The 19,448-nt window shown below is 39.7% G+C and overlaps 2 protein-coding genes across 5 annotated transcripts in view; one reads left to right on the top strand and one right to left on the bottom strand.

The window, feature by feature from the left end:
* Positions 1-19,448, bottom strand: part of LOC126066586 (vasodilator-stimulated phosphoprotein-like) — a 521,808-nt gene that overhangs the window by 370,797 nt on the left and 131,563 nt on the right. Inside the window, exons 3-4 of one of the 4 annotated variants that reach the window (XR_007515143.1) lie at positions 4,665-4,809; positions 3,144-3,492 (exon numbers count right to left, since the gene is read on the bottom strand). The exons of 1 other annotated variant lie outside the window; for it this stretch is intronic. The gene's annotated coding sequence lies outside the window, so the exon portion shown is untranslated. Of the gene's footprint in view, positions 1-3,143; positions 3,493-4,559; positions 4,810-9,137; positions 9,219-19,448 lie in introns of those variants that run through there. 2 more of the 4 variants (XR_007515148.1, XR_007515147.1) reach the window with 2 other exon arrangements.
* The window catches only part of CPB1 (carboxypeptidase B1), a 35,463-nt gene that overhangs the window by 10,729 nt on the left and 5,286 nt on the right, over positions 1-19,448 (top strand). The window contains exons 4-9 of the mRNA XM_049867814.1: positions 3,938-4,037; positions 4,294-4,395; positions 5,250-5,351; positions 8,203-8,313; positions 8,398-8,488; positions 9,160-9,362. Coding sequence (XP_049723771.1) covers positions 3,938-4,037; positions 4,294-4,395; positions 5,250-5,351; positions 8,203-8,313; positions 8,398-8,488; positions 9,160-9,362 — 709 coding nt within the window. The remainder of the gene's footprint in view (positions 1-3,937; positions 4,038-4,293; positions 4,396-5,249; positions 5,352-8,202; positions 8,314-8,397; positions 8,489-9,159; positions 9,363-19,448) is intronic.

The following is a 19,448-nucleotide window of genomic DNA, read 5'->3' as shown; positions in this document are numbered from 1 at the left end:
GACAGCCCTCCGCAGAATCCTGTCCTGGCTTTAGCCCATCCAGGGAGAGACGGATTGTTGCTAACTGCCTATAACATCATTATCCTGCATATTTCAGAGTCACACGGGAAAGTATCCTTGGATAGCAATGGACACATAGTCCAGGAGCTGGCCAGATAGGAATTCACAGTCTGGAATCTGGAAGGAGGAGAAGACTGAGTCATCTCTCTCTTTACTCCTCAGACATTGTGTTCCTCGGTTCACTGGCAGTAGCAGTTACCTAATTTGCCTGCATGTGGAAAAAAAAAAAAAAAGAAGTTGGATGGCTCTATAAAGAAGCATATAAAAGTATAAAATAGTGCACATGCCTCTGTTTTCTGGAGCTGTAATGAGGTCTCAATTATATTAAGAGGCATTGTTTTAATCTTCCAGAATAGAAGCTCATTATTTAGTAATAATATTTTGTAATATAGCTCAAGTGGTGCTTTGTCCTAAATCTAAGAAAATCAAATAATCAGAGGGCTGGAAAGGATCATTTGAGGTCAATCCCCCACCTTCAGGCCAAAGTTGGCACCACATTTCAATCACATTCTGACGTTCCTTTGCAAGTTACTAGAGGGTACTTTTACTCTTGGGTGTCATCTTAAATTTCACTGTTTTTTTGGGGTTTTTTTCTTTATGTTCCTTCGTCCAGGTTATTGATGAAAATGTTTAATATTTAACACAGTAATAAGTCTAAGAGCATGCTTCTTGTTAACACCAAACAAAACACACCAGCCCTGCAAAGTCAATGATTTTCCTAAATCATTTGAACTTGAGGGTTGGGTACAGATGAAAGGGTAGGCATATGTGATGGAAGGTTCCCCGGTTCCTTTACACAGAGATGCTTCTTAATAGATCAGAGACACCCCCATAGATACGGCCCTAGATACAGATGTCTGTGGAAAAGTTTGTGGCTATGGAATTGCCCGGGAACAATTAACTGATGATTTCTTTTCTCTGGGCTTCCAGTAAGAGGCCGTGTGACCTAGATGATATTTTACTTGCTCGCTGACAATGGAAACTCTTGTTAAAGCCAAAACCGGTCACTGCAGAGTCAATTCTGACTCATAGCTACCCTATAAGACAGAGTAGAACTGCCCCCATAGGGTTTTAAAGCAGCAGCTGGTGGATTCAAACTAACAAACTTTTGGTTAGCAGCCATGGCTTTTCATCACTACGTCACCAGGATTCCAAAGCAGGTGCCATTTAGCATTTCCCCATCAGTTTTCTAGTTTTGTCATTCAGAAAACTTCATTATTGTTTGGTAAGATCTGTTCTTTTAAAGAGATGATATTGGAATATTGGTTGTAAAGGCATCTATCAGTTGATTTTTTAAGTTTTCAAGGTTTTTTGTTTGTTTTTAGGTAGCCTTGAAAATCATTTTCCTAAATTATCTCTATTCTAGTCTTTAGTTTCCTCCATGTTTTTCTTGAGTTTATGAAGGTGGTAACTGCCAACTCTACCATAATTTAAAACTTCGGGTTTTTTTTTTTTTTTCCTTACATACTGGAAAACATCTATGTAAATAACCAATCCCTATGGATTTGAGCCAAGTCATTGCATTTTAGAGCTGAAAGGGATATTGAACAAGAGCTAATCAAATGCCCTCATCTTAAACATTATGGAATTAAGACCCAAAGATTAAATGGCTTTTCTAAGGCCAAGTTACAAATTAGACAAAACTATGACCCTGATCATTTGATTCCTAGTTCAGGATTCCTTCTACTTCCACCCTATTTCCTAACAATCAAATTTGGGTATTGAAGATAATTACAGCACTTATGTCATTTTTCCTAACTGTAGCAGGCAGAATAATGGCCCTCCAAAGATGTCCATGTCCTAATCTTCAGAACCTACGAACATGTTTTGTTATATAGCAAAGGGGAATAAAGGTGGCAGATGGAATTAAAGTTGCTAATCAGCTGACCTTAAAAGGAGATTATCTTGAATTATCTGGGGGGGCCCAGTATAATCACAGGGGTCTTTAAAATGGGAAGAGGGAGGCAGAAGAAGAGGTCAAAGTGAAATGAAGTGAGAACCTGATCCACTTTTGCTGGCTTTGATAAAGGAGAGGGGCCATGAGCCAAGGAATATGGGCAGTCTCTAAAGCCTGGTGAAGGCCAAGGAATGGATTCTCCCCTAGAGCCTCCACAGAGAAACACAGCCTTGCTGACACCTTAATTTTAACCCACAGAACTTGTGTTATTGGTCTTCTAACCTACAGGACTGTAGGAAAATAAGCTTGTGTTGTGTTAAGCCTCTATGTTTGTGGTAACTTGTTACAGAGACCATAGAAAACTAAAACATTAACAAATTATTGATGACTGCACAATGAAAAATACGTCTTTTCACAGAATAAATTTAAAATCTGCTCCTTTTCCTTTTTAAAAAAATACTACCTTAAGTCAGTTCAGTATTGGCCTTTTGCTAGGACTCAGACAGATGCCATTTGGTATTAATTTATTGCATTTTCCATAAACGGATACAAGTTCATGTCCACGTTCCCCAAAGGAAAGAGCTACTGTGAGGGAGGTTCAGAGGGTGTCCCTGACATACTTCATCAGAATGCCCTTGGGGCAGCCGGAGGGGAAGCCGACTTTTGATGTATGGCTGCAATTCTCTGTGTGTCAGATAAAACCATTCCAAGGCTTGACTTTGTATAACACAAGCTTCTGCAAACTGGCCGCTGTGATAGTCACAATACAGTAATCAAGGACATTAATGCTCATAAAATTGCACCCGTTCTCAATACACTGTCCACTCAAAGTAGCAAAGGGAAATGAAATTCCATACACCTAAATCTTCAGACCTGACTCTTCCAGTAGGAACAATTCATTCACAGAAATAAGCAGGCCTCAAACCTTCTGAGAGCAATCTTCATTTTACCTTGCTACAGAGCCAATCTTAGATTACTTTAAACCAGCCAAAAATAAACGAAGCAGAAACTAGTACCCTAAACTCAATACAAAACCCATTGCCATCGAGTCGATTCTGACTCATAGCTACCCTATAGGACAGAGTAGAACTTCCCCATAGAGTTTTCATGGAGCGGTTGGTAGATTCAAACTGCCAACCTTCTGGTTGGCAGCTGAGCTGTTAACCACTATGCCAACAGGGCTCCTAAACCTAGTATACTCATGCCTAATAAATCTTTAACCAAAAAAAAAAAAAACCTCTTGCCATCCGGTCCATTAGCTTGCTAATAATTCTGAATTTCCATCCACCGAGGTATTTTTCTCAAAACCTGGAGAAAGACCCCAGGTGACCAACTGTGCCTGGAACATAGAACTTTTAAGTGCTAATCCCAAGAAAGTTCCAAGAAACTTACCATAGATACACCTCAAGTGTAGAGTTTTGTGTGGCAGCCCAAGGCTCTGGTCTAGAATGCAGCAGGTACCAGGTGAAACCATTCTCAGGCTTAGGGTCCAAGGACATCCAAATATGTGAAGCCTGGGCTGAGAAGAAGGAGCCCTGTTGGCACAGTGGTTAAGAGCTCAGCTGCTAACCAAACGTCGGCAGTTTGAATCCACCAGCCTCTCCTTGAAAACTCTATGGGGTGGTTCTACTCTGTCCTATAGGGTCACTATGAGCCAGAATTGACTAGATTGCAACAGGTTGGTTTTTTGGGGTTTTATGTTTGTTTGTTTTGGGGGGGGGAGTTGGGTACTGCGGAAGAGCGCACGTTGCTCACACTGTCGCTCATCCTCCTCAATGATTTACTCACTCTTTGTGATCAGTAACAGAATCTCCCATGAGCAGCTTAGGTTGAAAGGCATCAAAAACAATTAGAGGGCAATGCGTGATTCCGTGGAGAGTACACTGTCCCATCTACAAGTCAGGGCCTTTGGAGTGTTGTGTGTTTTCACTGGGAAGGAATGGGCTATGTTCACAGGAGCACTCACTTTGTTCACTGCAGGGTGTTGATCGACAACCTGAGATCCGTGCTGGAGGCTCAGTTTGACAGCGGCCTCCGTGCAACTGGACACAGTTATGAGAAGTACAACAACTGGGAAACGGTATGACATGCACATGATTTAGACATTACTTTGATAAACCCTGGTGGCACAGTGGTTAAGAGCTATGGCTGCTAACCAAAAGGTTGGCAGTTCAAATCCACCAGACACTCCTTGGAAACCTATAGGGCAGTTCTACTCTGTCCTACAGGGTCGCTATGAGTCAGAATCGACTGGACGGCAAGGGATTTTTTTTCAACGAGTTTTGAGAACCGAACTAAGACTATCACACTAATCTATAAATGGTTTAATTTGGTAGATAGAGGCTTGGACCCAACAAGTGGCCGCTGATAATCCAAACCTCATCTCTCGAAGTGTGATTGGAACCACATTTGAAGGACGCAATATATACCTCCTCAAGGTAATCGCCTTTAACCATGGCCTTGGCACATCTGACGGCTTTAAATCAATAGATTCTAACACATTAACATCTGTTCCACAGACATGGCGTATCCCAAACGTTGTTATAACCTCTTTCCCTGCCTCTATCCCCCAGGGAATCAAACAGATTCTCTGGCTTCTTTTATCATCTGTGGATTTTTGATTTATCCAAAAGGAAAAATGCAATAAAATGAGAGAAGTCCTATAAATTTAACCACATCCCTGTAAGCAATGTAAATGATCATCTACCTTGATGAAATTGTTCTCTCCCAGCTGTTGTTCGCAAATCCATTTGCTAAAGAGGTTCATAAACTTCACGTCTATCAGACAACATTACAAAGCGTATCAACAATTTGTTTCTGTCGTCCTCAAATGCCATTTTTGTCATGTAATTCTAATGAAGAAAATAAAAAGACTAGGAATCAGTGGGTGAGAAGGAAAGTTCTTAAGAGATTAGCAACAATTGTGATTACTTCTAATTACTCATCCAGTTGCCTTGGTCATGTCACCTAATAATAAAAAAAAAAATAATAGCAGCTGAAAATAACCTCCATGTGAGTACAATTAAGCAGGGTAATCAAGCATCTTCAGAAAATATGAGCTTGTCAAGCTGAATAAAAATAATAAACAGCCGTGGAAGCCTTCAGCTCCACATTAAGAGTGTCTAGAAGAAAGAACATACCGTGCCAGTATTATGTTTTAATTTAATCATGGGATATATCTCTTGCTGCTGTCAGGTCTCACCTGTTGAGTCCAAAGCCCAGATGAGAAGCGAAGATTAACCCCTGAATGCCACATGATTCACAGTTTTCCTTTTTCTTTTGTTTGCACTAGGTTGGCAAAGCTGGACAAGACAAGCCCGCCATTTTCATAGATTGTGGCTTCCATGCCAGGGAGTGGATTTCCCCTGCATTTTGCCAGTGGTTTGTGAGAGAGGTCAGTAGTAGGTAGAGGGTTTTTTGGCAGAGGACAGTAGGAAATATATATATATGTATATTTTTTATTTCAATCAATTCCTTATAACCTAGTTATAATAAAAGATAATAATAACACAGAGAAAATATCCATAATTCCAAGTGATCATTTTTGGAAATTAGTTTCAACTTTCACAACAGATCTTTATAAGGCAAGGTTTTAAAACAATTAGCAAATTATCTTTATTTTAATTTTACTCATTTGAACTTTCTCAACCGTCTTTGGAGGAGAGGCTAACAGGGTAGCGATTCCGACTCACAGCAACCCTATAGGACAGAGTAGAACTTCTCCACAGAGTTTCCAAGGAGCGCCTGGTAGATTCTCTTAACCACTACGTCACCAGGGTTTCTGTATAATGCATAGGTTATTTAAAAGTTAATGGTTGTGGATAAACCACTGACTTGGTCATTATTGCCTGGCTAATAATTATTGTAAACTTCAGAATAAAAGGAAACAGCACGTGATAATCCCTACTCTAAATGTTCCTGTCTTTCACTCTTTATGGTCTTAGGATGTACATGAAAGCCCTTTAAACATCGAAAAAAAAAAAACACTGAAGCATTTCAAAATAAATATCCATGAGACCATACTAATATAAATAGATGATTCAATGATTAAACAAAAAGGAGAGAAGGAAGAACTCTTTCTCATAAAGATTTACAACTAACAGGTGTAAAATAACGAGGAAAATAGAAAACATCATTAAAACACCATGGTAACAATTGTTTCGGGCAAGATCCATGGACCAATACCAAAATTAGTGGGTAAAATTTGGGGGAGAAACAAGATATTTGCAGAGTCTCAAAGTACCTCCCTCAAAATATATATTAATTAAAAAAAGGTAAAATTTATGGAGAAACCTGGTAGGAGAAACTTTAACCAAGTAATCGAGGTTAGCATCACCAGTAATGACATATCGTATCATGTGCCCCTTATATCATGCATTTTAATTGGCACATCACCTTTTTGTACTCTTCCCCAAAATGCATAACCTCACTATAATCATTTAAAAAATCAGATAAACCCAAATTGAGGAACATTCTACAAATTAACCTGATCAGTACTTTTCTAAAATATCAAAATCATGAAAGACAAGTAAAGACTGAAGAGTTGCCACAGACTGAAGGAGATTAAGAAACAGGGCTTTGAACTGGTTCATTCTGCTCTGACCCCCTGCTGAGAATTTGCATTTCCACCCCAGATATACCAAATCAGAATCTACATTTTAACAAGATTTCCTGGTGATTCTTATGAATACGTGGGGATCTCATTGAAGTATAGATTCTGATTCAGTACATCTAGGGTGGCAATGCAAATTCTCAGGAGGGGGTCAGAGTGGAATGAACCAGTTTGACCCTGCTAAGGAGACATGACAACTAAATGCAACGTAGGATCCTATATTAGATCCTAGAACAGAAAAAAGACATTAGTAAAAAATTGGCAAAATATGAATAAAGCCTGTATTTCAGTTGATAGTGTTACACCAACAGTAATTTCTTTGTTTTGATTGTTGCACCATGATCATGTCAGAGGTTAACATTGAGGAACCTTGGCAAAGGGTATAGGAAAAACTCGCTGTGCTATTTTTGCAATTCTTCTGTAAGTCTAAAATTATTTCAAAGGTAAAAAATATTTAAGCATTTTACAAATACAAGAACATTATTACTTACAATATAATTTATTTTGTGCTTCATAGTACTTGAAGTACCTGTGTCTTTTTTTGTTATGGTCTTGGCTTCCAGATATATTATATCTGTATTTGACATCACTTAATTTCAGTGGGGAGCTCACCACCTGCACTCCAGAAGGACAGAACTTTTGTAATTACCTTGGTCATGTCCAATGTGTAGATCATTAAAAGGGTATGATTCTAGAGCTCCTCCAACCTTAAAACCACACACCTCATCGAGTGTCACTGTAACAAATACTTACATACAGTCACACAGAGCATGTAAAAAGTGTTAAAATAAAGGAGCTTTAAACATAGGCATGTTAAAGTCAAATTAAAGAAGCCTAAAAAAAAAAAAAGCCTGAAGCAGCGCTGAATGTACATTTTAACATCATCCTGGGGTAGAGGGACAGGAATTAAGAAAACATTATATGGCCATGATGTCCTTCATTCATGGATACATGTTCACACTACTCACTGAGCAGGTAGAACTAGTTCCTCATAGGGGTTCCCTTCTCAAGGCAGAGGGCTTAGAAGGAGACTTTCACCATTATGCAGCTGGGAGCCTTGGTGAGAACTCCAAAACCTACCAGTGAGCACTCAATAGTGGAAGGCTTTCTTGTTCCTCCTCCACGATGGGCACTCCCTCTAATGGGATCATCTACAAGATATTTCATAGAAAGTAAAAAATTCCTAGATAATATTCAAAAACATTCATAGCCATCCGTCGACATTCCCTACTTACTAGGAATATTTCTTTACATTAATATCCTACTGTTTGAAAGATTATTGCCATTGCTATGCTAAAGGAAGTGAGTATATATGTTCTTTATGAATCCTAGTAATTTGTTAAATCTTTGTTCATTTTTCAGGTAAAAAATAAAAATAAGACAATTTAGTGGGTTATATATGGATGAATTAGGACTATCCTAGAAACAAAATTAGAAACAGCAATTTTAAATTAAAATTTTGATAACATCTTCCTGACTGCTTCTTTAAATATTAATAGTATGTACCTCAGTGGGGATACCTCTTTCATTTCAAAAAAAAAAAAAAAAGCAACATTTATCTAGTCTATGTAAATTTTAACAGCATTGTGCATTCCATTTTTCTATGAAATTCTGCTTTGTAATTAATACACAGGCTGTCCGCACCTATGGGAGTGAGATCCAGGTAACAAACCTTCTGGATAACTTAGACTTTTATGTCCTGCCTGTGTTCAATATCGACGGCTATGTCTACACCTGGACCACGGTATGTGAACCATTTCCAATACTGAACAAAGCTGATACAACCACCTTTTATTATGATTGTCCTAACCATATAATCCACTTTTAGAACCGAATGTGGAGAAAGACCCGCTCTATCAATTCCGGAAGTGCCTGCATTGGCACAGACCCCAACAGAAATTTTGACGCTGGTTGGTGCAGTAAGTATCTGGCCGACCATTTTGCATGTATCAGTTGAAAAGTATAAAAGGGAAAAAAATGTTGGAAAACACATCAGTGTCTAAAACAAAAATGTAAAATTTTATATCTCAGAGTTCCAACTTTCTGAAAACACAGACAATAAGTAGTTTATTTATTCATTCAACAAAAATGTATTGAATGTTCTATTATGTTCCCAGCTGCCCTAAATGAACAAATCGGACATGATCCCAACACTCATGGAATGCACAGTCTAGAGGGGAGGTAGTTATTAAATAAATACTTATGCAAATGATAAAGTAAAATTGTGATGGAATTAGAATCCTGTGACTTAACTCTCAACAAATGATTACAGTAACAGAGAATTTTTTTCATAAATATTAATTTGTCCCCTACTTATTAATTTTCTTAAACTATATTGATCTCAGAGCCCCAGTGGCATAGTGGTTAAGAGCTCAGCTGCTAACCAGAAGGCTGGAGTTCAAATCTACCAGCCTCCTTGGAAACCCTATGGGGCAGTTCTACTCTGTCTTCTCCGGTCGCTATGAGTCGGAATCGATAAGGATTTCTGTGAAAACACAACTTTTTTAACTCCCTAATTTGGAGGTTTGAAATATCCCCTGGGAGGACGCCAGTAAAGTGATCATTTACCATTAATACTATGTTTTTCCAGAACTCGGAGCTTCTCGAAGCCCTTGTGATGAAACTTATTGTGGATCTGCTGCAGAGTCTGAAAAAGAGACCAAAGCCCTGGCTGATTTCATCCGCAAAAACCTCTCTTCCATCAAGGCCTACTTGACAATACACTCATACTCCCAGATGCTGCTCTATCCTTACTCCTATGATTACAAACTCCCCGCGAACAATGATGAGTTGGTAAGTAGCTAGGATGGGACATATGGTATTTCACCATTGAGATTTTCTTTTAATTCAAATCCTGAAAGAGAATTATAAGACAGTTTCTGGAAGTGCCACTGTTGATTTTTGGTAGTAGAAGTGGAAAATGTACTATAGATTTATGACTTTTTAGTTAGCTGGATTTCTCTAGTTGGCTAAAAGAAGTAGGATTTTGATGCAGGAAACAGTCCATCACGTGTGGTTCATTAGCTAACTTCAAACTGACAACAGTTCCTCTTCCTCTAGCTTCACCACAAAATGACTCACACGATGATTTCAGATGCATTTGGAAATAATCAACAAAGTTCCTTGACTCCACACATAACTCTTTGTTGTAGAGTTAATTTTGTCAAGCTGCCATGAGCTGGATTTGACATAGACAGAGTATGGCAGATCATTGGGAACTTAACCACATTTGGCCAATATCAGGTTTAGCAATGAGAATCTAAAAAGTGTTTATTTCTCTGATCAGGTAAAACACAGAAGTAAATCAATCAATGAACAATTGATATGAATAGAACTTTACCAGATATAGGGAATGGTATAAAGATCCTTAAGTATCCCTGACTCAAAGAACTAACACCTCCTTGAAGAATCAAGAAATAGTCACATGAAAAATTTAATAATATGAGTTCCATAATAATTCACATTAATAGATTTATACATCCCTGCATGAATATTTGTAAAAAATAAATATGCAAGTTTGAATCTTCAAATGATATTTTTTTAATTTATGAAACATCTGGCTGCCAGTTGAGACCAATAATCTACAATAGCAAGTATAATATTTAAAGCATTTGAGTTATGCCCCCCCCCAAAAAAGTATCCCACTTTGACAATGACATAGATATTTGGCTTACCTAAATGCATAAATTTGAAAATCCAGTAACTTTAAAAAGCACAACTTGTTGTTCTGTACTTTCAGAGCCAATATTCTAGAGACGAAGTAAAACATGTAATGCTATAAATATTGTGTGAAGAGCAAAATGAGAAAGTAACCCCAGCCTCCTAGAAAATTGATAGCTAATAGTTGGCCTGGTCCAATTCTTTAAAAAATAATAATAAAGCTTCCCACTGTCCTTATCTGTACCAAAAAGACAAAGGAAAATATCATTAGTTGGAGCCATTAAATACTTCAGCTTCCCTGTATCATTGTTCCCTTGTGGTGCTCACAATCCTCAAGCCCCAGAGGTGGGTATGGTCAGCTCCTGGCTTCTGTCCTAGATTTCTGGCCACCAAAGGAAAGAAGGCTGGTAGTATGTTGTTTACTTAATTCATTTGAGTATGTTTAAATTTATGGGCTCAAGAATAAGAACAATTGTGAGGATGGCCAGGACCAGGCAGTGTTTAGTTCCGTTGTATATGGGGTCGCTATAAGTTGGAATCGACTAGACAGCATCTAACAACAACAATGTTTAAATTTAACCACATCAGAAGAGATAAATCAAAAGTTATAATAATGAAACACTAATGAGCTAATAAATACCAAAGTTAAAGGTGTAAAACACATTAAGTGTGACAAAACCAAAATATCCAGGTTGTTCAATACCAGCTAGTCTTAACCATCCTAAAAGACAAATACTAACAGAAAAACTTGAAGTGTTCTTTACAACTGAGCTGCTTCATACAGGTTGCAGTACCTTTTCTTATTTTGGGATTAACTCTCAGCCCTTTCAACAATAAATTAGATGTATTGCCCTTTTTTTCTTTTTTTTTTATTGCCCTACTAGCATCCTCTTGGAAACCCTGGTGGCGTAGTAGTTAAGTGCTACAGCTGCTAACCAAAAGGTCAGCAGTTCAAACCCACCAGGAACTCCTTGGAAACTCTATTGGGCAGTTCTGCTCTGTCTTACAGCGTTGCTATGAGTCAGAATCAACTCGACAGCAATGGTGTTGTTTTTTTTTAGCATCCTCCTGTGGAGTCCCTAGGTGGAGCAAACAGTTCTCCTCTGACACGTATCAGTAGGAATTGACTTGAGGGCAACTGGTTTGGTTTTGGGTTTGGCACAATTCTATAATAACCTAGTCACTTGGACTACTCTAAAGGTCTCCAATTTATCCTTTAAAAAAATCCAATAAATTCTGCCTTTGGAATCTTGTGAATAATTTTTACACTTCCTGTGGAAATTCTATCCAGGAAAAGACCCAAGACTCAGGGTTACTGGGTTTAATGGGCCAGCTCATGTGTGCCCCCAGTGGTATGAAGTCTGTCAGGCAGCATATGAGGCACTGATACTCTCGTTGAAGAACTATTTCTTCATTTAAAGACAAGGAAAGGGAGCTAATAGTAAAAGACAGGCTATTAGGAATCTTGTCCTCCAAAATTGCTTTCAAATTCTTATTAACAAGAGAGTGGAATAAGCAGAATTATATCAAAAGTAATGGCACAGTGGTTAAGCGCTCACTGCTAACCGAAGGTCGGCGGTACAAACACTCCAGCCACTCCCTGGGAGAAAGATGTGACAGTCTGCTTCTGTAAAGATTACAGCCTTGGAAACCCTATGGGGCAGCTCTATCCTGGGTCACCATAAGTTGGAATCGACTAGATGGCAGTGGGTTTTTTGGGTTGGTAAAATATGCATAATCTATTATCAAATGAAAAACAGTACAAACAACAAAATTACCTTATCTTAGATGTTTATTTTTATACTTATGTAACTAATAAATTCAAGAAGTACATGCCACTTTTGATCTTTTCCAGAGAGTGATAGGTGACTAAAATGCAAAAGTTAATTTTAATTACTAGCGTATCTATGACACCCATTGAATTCAAAAGCTACTTTAACATTCAAATTTATTTTTTTATAGTTAAACTTTTGCCGAGTGTCTTAAGAAATATTTAAATGCTACTAGTAAAATCTAAGAGCCCTGGCGGCGCAGTGGTTAAGAGCTCAGCTGCTAACGCAAAGGTCGGCAGTTTGAATCCACCAGCCATTTCTTGGAAACCTTATGGGACAGTTCTACCCTGTCCTATAGGGTCCCTATGAGTCAGAATCAACTCGATGGCAATGAGTTTGGTTTGTTTTGTTTAGTAAAGTCTAAGGTGAATATCGTTTGATTATTTGACTCATTTAGGATCTGATTTTAGTCTGGCCTCACGAAGAAAGCATTTTAAGCATTAGGGATTTTTTCGATCTTCTTGTTTTGTACAATTCCAATCCACTTACTTCCAAAGCTTATTTTGCTAGAACAAACTCATAGCTATAGTGTTACTACAAATATATGTGTAGCCAAAACAGAATTTGAATCTCTTAAAAAAACAAATATTGACTTAATCACAGTTTTTATTTGTAATGAGGATTTCTAGAGAGACATTAAAAGCCTTGATCTAGGAGATATGGATAGTTCATACAACTCTAGTGCCTCCATATGAATACAAGGAAAGAAAAAATGTGCCGCAGAAAACAAAAGGTAGTCAAAAGACTAATAAAATGACTTTTTGACATCATCCCATGCTATAGATAACTCATAATTTTGTTAGAGAGATACAATTTGGACTACTAATTGGTATATAAACCTGTGGCTGTGGAGCTGATTCCAACATATAGCGATCCTATAGGACAGAGTAGAATTGCCCCATAGGGTTTCCAAGGAGCAGCCGGTGAATTTGAACTTCCGACCTTTTGGTTAGCGGCTGAGCTCTTAACCACTACACCAATTTCCCTTATACTTACAAAACTGATAAATTTATATTTGTAGCAAAAAAATAATTCAAGGAGAATGAGGCTTTAGACTCAACATACTTATATTAACATTCTCGGCCCAAGTTCAGCACCTAACATAAGCAGCAGTATTTTGATACCTGAGTCATGATAAAAACTGATGTGACTTCATTTCTGAAGGATCTTACATGTGTGTTGCCCAACAGTCACTCATATCATGAGACAGTCTTCAGAGGGAAGAAAGACAGAAGTGAGACTAGAGGAAGTAATAGTATGGATTACAAAGGCTACCAGAAAATATCTCCTTGACTGGTTGGTAAAAAGTAACTTACACACATTAAGAGGTTATAGTATGCAAACTGCTTTCACACAAACTATATTACTTAAAGAATTAATAAGCATACTGTGAGAGAATTAATAAGCGTACCATGAGTTTCCAATGGCATCATAAACTGTCCAGTTTGCCAGTGTTGACTTCCTTGCTATAGAGCTACCATTGTCTTCAAAACCATTTTAACCGCCAGAAAAGGAATGCACTTAAATTTCCAAATTATGAAGAATAATGAAATATTGGATTATATGACCTCTTTATTGTCAAAGGAGCACTGGTGGCACAGTGATTAAGAGCTTGGCTGCTAACCAAAAGGTTGGCAGCTCAAATTCACCAGCTCCTCCTTAGAAACCCTATGGAGCAGTTCTACTCTGTCCTATTGGGTCACTATGAGTTGGAATCAACTCGACAGCAATGGGTTTTTTTTTCCTCCCCTTTGGTTTTTATTGTCAAAGAAAATAGAAATTAGGAGACATAATGGAAAAGGCTCACCAAGCCTAACCATGCCTCTGCACTTATTGGGTATGGAGAGGTTCCACCTTCCCCCCAAAGAGATGTACATGGCACTGTTGATGACAGTATTAACATCGATGGTGAGGATGATAACACTTTTAAGGAAAAAGCAGAAAGCCAGAAAAATATCCAGCTGAATAAATGTCTAGCCCCACTCGCCAAACTGACCAAGTGGAAAGCTAATATGCACTATCCAAAGGCACCAATCCAGGACATGAGTCTCCTGCCACTTTTCTACATTAAAACCCACTGCCATCGAGTCGATTCCGAATTAGAAGCATATAATCGTATAACTGGGAAAAAAATCTTAGAAGTTCTGCCTTCTTGTTTTCCTGCTGAGATGATGAAGGCCTGGCTAGCCAACACCAGTTGTGGGGCAGCTCTGGGCCTAGAGCTCCTCATCCTGAGGAATTTCCTAGGCTACTCCAATTTTCAAAGACTTACACACACAATCTGTGTGGCCACATTCTAGAGTAGTATCCCTCACAGCTCTACTATAGAAGAGCATTCATCAGACAAAAGCTTTCATCCCACAACCAAAAAAATTTTTTGCCATTGAGTCGATTCTGACTTATAGTGACCCTATAGGAGAGAAGAGAACTGCCCCATGGGGTTTTCAAGGAGCAGCTGGTGGATTCCAACTGCCAACCTTTGGGTTAGCAGCCATAGCTCTTAACCACGGCACCACCACAACTCCTCATCCCGCAAAGTACATCGTTATTACCACTGTCCCTGGACGTTGCTAAGGATTTGCACTAGTCGACTGAGCTCCCTGATTTCTCAGGGCCCAGTCTTACAATCCTGGCCCATCCTTCCAATAAGTATACATTCGTTAATCAAGAGAAAGCTGACCATATAGCTAGGCAAGCCCTGTTTTTTTGAAAAATTACTAAACTTGACCAAAAGATAGAGAAATCCATTTCTAAAGTCCACCACTTCCCAGTGCAGTGGACCTCAGTACTTCTTAATTAAAGGCTAATGAGCCACCAGAATAGATGGCCACCCAAGCGTGTGCACATACCGCAAGACCATGATTAGAGATAAAGATAAAAATCAGAGGGAAGAAATATTGTGATTAGGAGGTGCACAATTGTAGGGCCGTGTGCACACCAACAGCAGCTGTCACCATGCCCCGGCCTAATAACAGGAGTACCAAGGCCACAGTCTCAGTGCGGGCAGGCCACCAGCAGCTCGGCCAAACAGGGAGGCCCTCAGCAAGACCATAAGGCACAGAACATCTCTTCGGGAATTTTCTCAGAATCTCTAATCTCACTTAAAAGGCAAAAAACTTTCCAAAGACAACTGCAGAACTTCTTGTATTAGAGAAACAGGTTTTTGAGACATCATCATATACTTTAGGTCACTTCTTGGGCTGTTAATTCTCCTACTGGGCCTGGTCAGCATAGGGCTCATCAGGCAACAACCAGCAACTTCACTGTGCAACTATTAAGCGCTTGGCATAAACCATGATCTTACTGTTGAGAACTTAGGATCTTATTGGAATGATAAGGCTGGGATACAAGAAACCATACAAGAACAGAACTCTACAAGAGAAATACACAGGGCAAGAAAATGGCAGTGCGTGATAAAGCTACTCAACAAAGGTTATAGAGAAGAGGTCAAATTTGTCCTGATGCTTGAAGGATGGGCAGGATTTGAGTGTCAGAAGAAGGAAGAGATCATTTTTGACAGAGAGAAGAAGCAACAAATGTGTAAGAGTGGGAATGAAAAACAGAGCTGAGGAAGGGGCAGACGGGGGTCAGCCTGTATTGAACTTTCTTTTTTGAGAAGAGCAGAGCGTGAGGATTGATCATTAAGGTAGTCAGATGATAAAAGCCAGGCCAAACCCGTTGCCTTCAAGTTGATTCGGACTCATAGCAACCCTATAGGACAAAGAGAACTGCCCCATAGAGTTTCCAAGGAGCACCTGGTGGATTCGAACTGCTGACCTTTTGGTTAGCAGCCCTAGCTCTTAGCCACTACGCCATCAGGGTTTCCGGTCAGATGATAGAGGGACCCAAATGTCAGAATGAATCCAGAGTCACAGTGGACCCTGGACCTGGTAAATAGGGTTGCCAGGTCAAATGCAGAACTCCCTGTTAAACTGGAATTTTAGATTAAAGACAAATACGTATATACATTTTAGTGTAAGTCTTTCCCAAATATTGCATGGGACAGATGTAAACTAAAAAATTATTTATTGTTTAATCTGCAATGTATGTAACTGGGCATGCTGTATTTTTGTTTCCTAAACCTGGCTACTACTACCTTGCTGGTAAAGAGATATTTAGCAAGATTGATCCGGCAGAGATGTTTAGGAGATCGCCCTACTAACAGCAGAGAAAACTAGGGCATTCAGAGCACCTTCAAACCCAGCTGTCTTCTTTTTAATTTTTTCCCTAAAAAAATAAACTCTAGTTTACTATAATTTTGTCTTCTATCTGACTTTCCTCTAAACCAATCCCTCCCCCATGCTCCCTTCCCAGGGGACATTTGGCAATGTTCAGAGACAGTTTTGATTGTCAGCTGTGGGGGAAAGGTTCCTACTGTTATCTAGTGGGTAGAGGCCTGGGATGCTGCCAAAGATCCTGCAATGTACAGAGTAGCTCCAACAACAGAGTTATCAAGCCCTGGATGTCGATAATGTCGAGGTTGAGAAATGCTGCTTTAGACAAAGATAAGGCCCTTGGCTTCACAGGATCTTATACATCCCTCACAAACAGTTTGCAACGCTCTGCAAATCTGGCACACAAGAGACCCTGCACGTCCCTGTTACACAGTGTTTATTTTTTCATGTTTATTTAGAAGAAACACCACTTGCACCAAAAAGAAAAGAAAAAAAAAAACTTCTCCGGGCTTTGCCACTCCATCTGACTCATGCTTCACATTTTTCTTGAATTTTAAAGAGCTTAAAATTATGAACGCAGCTCAGCCAAAGACAAAATTTGGTTTAAATCAGTAAACCCATTCCCACCCATCCCCAGGGTTCTGCAGAGACAAGACAGGCCCTGCCCTCGGAAGCCAATCTTCCCGTTCTAATCTCAGGACCTAGCAATCAAAGTTTGGGCCTGGTTACCCTCATCCTTTTTCTCAGAAGCATACTTGTTTTTGTTTTTGTGTTCTGTTTGGTTTTCAAGTCCCAAGTGCCTTGTCCTCTGTGCTGTTCGTAGCCTTTAGGACTTCTCCTTTTGCTTGAAAATTCTGAGTTAAATTTCTCGTTGGTCCCTTGGTATGAGTTACCCATTATCACAGGACAGAAGGAAGGAAACTGCAGTTAAAGATCATTCTGATGCTGCCATTATCACATGTATCCACCCTTCCAAAACAAAAACCAAACCCATTGCCGTCGAGTCAATTCAGACTTAAAGCGACCCTATAGGACAGAGTAGAACTGCCCCATAGGGTTTCCAAGGAGCAGCTGGTGGATTCAAACTGCCCACCTTTTTGTTAGCAGCCAAGCTCTTAACCACTGCACCACCACCTTTCATTAGCAACCACAGCACTTAAGCACTACGCCACTGTTAGCTGCTGTCAAGTCGATTCCAGGACTTCAAGTTAGAAACTAACTTGAAGTTTTCTGAAGAAAATTTCCTTTACTTTATTTGTAGTTGGTTTGGAGTTTTTATACTCTTACATCATAATAATAGGCCCACTGGAAGAATAGAAGGAAACCCTGGTGGCATAGTGGTTAAGAGCTATAGCTGCTAACCAAAAAGGTTGGCAGTGCAAATCCACCAGGTGCTCCTTGGAAACCATATGGGCAGTTCTACTCTGTCCTACAGGGTCACTGTGAGTTGGAATAGACTCGATGGCAACGGGTTTGGTTTCTTTTTCTTTTGGGGGGGAAGAATAGGAGTCCCTGGTTGGTGCAAATAGTTAAGTGCTCAACTACCAACCAAAAGGTTGGTGGTTTGAACCCATCCAGAGGCAGTTCACAAGAAAGATCTGGTGATCTGCTTCCAAAAGGTCACACCGCTAAAAACCCATGAAGTAGTTCTCCTCTACACAAATGGGGTAGCCACGAGTCGGAATCAACTTGGCAGCAACTGGCTTGGTTTTTGGGGGAGGAGGAGCAGGGGGTAGATGAGGAGAAGGGATAGCCCCCAACATGACGCTGGCTGTGGACATGGAGGTTGGAAAGAGGACTATGTGCACAGTCACCAGACAGGGTGACTTTATCAGGCATTCAGGTCAATAGAAAAGAACATCCTCTCCTTATTCAGCTCACACTCCCCAGGAGTCCATAACCTGGGGAAACTTTACAGCTAGTTCATTCTTTGTCTCCTGGGCTTTGAGCTAGATGTGACATTTTAGACTCTCTGTCTTTTGCTCTATGACCAAGGCCTCTTTTTAAGAAAACCAGTGACAAAAGAGAACATGCATAAGATATGGTAGGAAATCCATATCTAAGGATTAATAAAGGCTGGCCATGTTTGGCCTTGCCTGAAAGCAAAGTTTTCTCTGAGACTGATTTATATTTAGCCTCCTTCTGTTCTTTACAATTGGTAAAGCCAGCTCCAGCAACACTTCTTTTGAAGTATTAGAAGGCCACCAGGAGAAGTGAAAAAGAGCACAGGGTCTGAAGCAAGAAGAACTTAGCTCAAGCCAGCCACTTATGGGGCTGTGTGCCCTTGGGCAATTCTTTTATCCTCTCTAAGCTTCAGTCCTTTTATCTGTAAAATGGGGATAAAAATATCTAGCTCTTATCAAGAGTCTTTGTAAAGTCTAAGGTTTTATGTAAATGTTAGTTCTTATTTTGAACTCATTGAGCAAGGATGTAAGAAGGCCCTCAAATGGTAGGTTGTACAGAAAAGAAAATGTCATCAATCAGAGCTTCAAGACGTGGATCATGCTCTCTGTCGTGATGTTGGTTCTGTGGGTCTTCCATCAGCTGTCTTCGTCCCTTTTTCTAGAAACGTAAAGATACAAGGAAGTATCACACTAACATCTTAGCAAATGCGGGAATCACTGCTCTCTCTAGCATTCCTGGCAGGGGTCAGTCACCCAGCTTGGCTGGAATATTCCCGCTGAGCGGGCTGCCCCACATGGCATTCCATCCTGCTAGAAAAGTCTGCGTTGATGAAATGTAGACAGATAATGCTGGGAAGATAAATGAGTAACATTTGTGAAATCATTTGAACTCTTCAAAAGAAAAGACTCACACTGATTCCAGGGATTTTTGTTAAGATAATCAGTATAAAACATGATATTTTGGTTGGTTATCTGTTCTCACATTTTTGTCTCTTGGCCTTGGGGGGGGCTAAGGGAAAGGGTCCACTGACTTCATTTTTTTTTTTAATTAATGAAAATAAACTGCAGGACACAGGTCGATGTCCAAATGTGGCAACCCATCGGCTATCACTTCATGGTACCATTACCCTCCCCGCAAGCATTCCCCAATCTCCACTCAAGTGGGTCACAGGTCAGCCTCTGCACTCTGCACCCCGTCCAAACCTTGCCCGTCACCCTAGAATAAGACTGTTACCCAACTATGTGTTATGTACTGTGCAATCCACCAAGGATACAAAAATAAATGACCAATGTATACGCCAGTTACTG

Source organism: Elephas maximus, chromosome 23 (assembly GCF_024166365.1).
Source record: "Elephas maximus indicus isolate mEleMax1 chromosome 23, mEleMax1 primary haplotype, whole genome shotgun sequence".
NCBI lineage: Eukaryota > Metazoa > Chordata > Mammalia > Proboscidea > Elephantidae > Elephas > Elephas maximus.
Note: the sequence above shows the minus strand (reverse complement) of the source record. Positions and strands in the feature narration are given on the sequence as shown.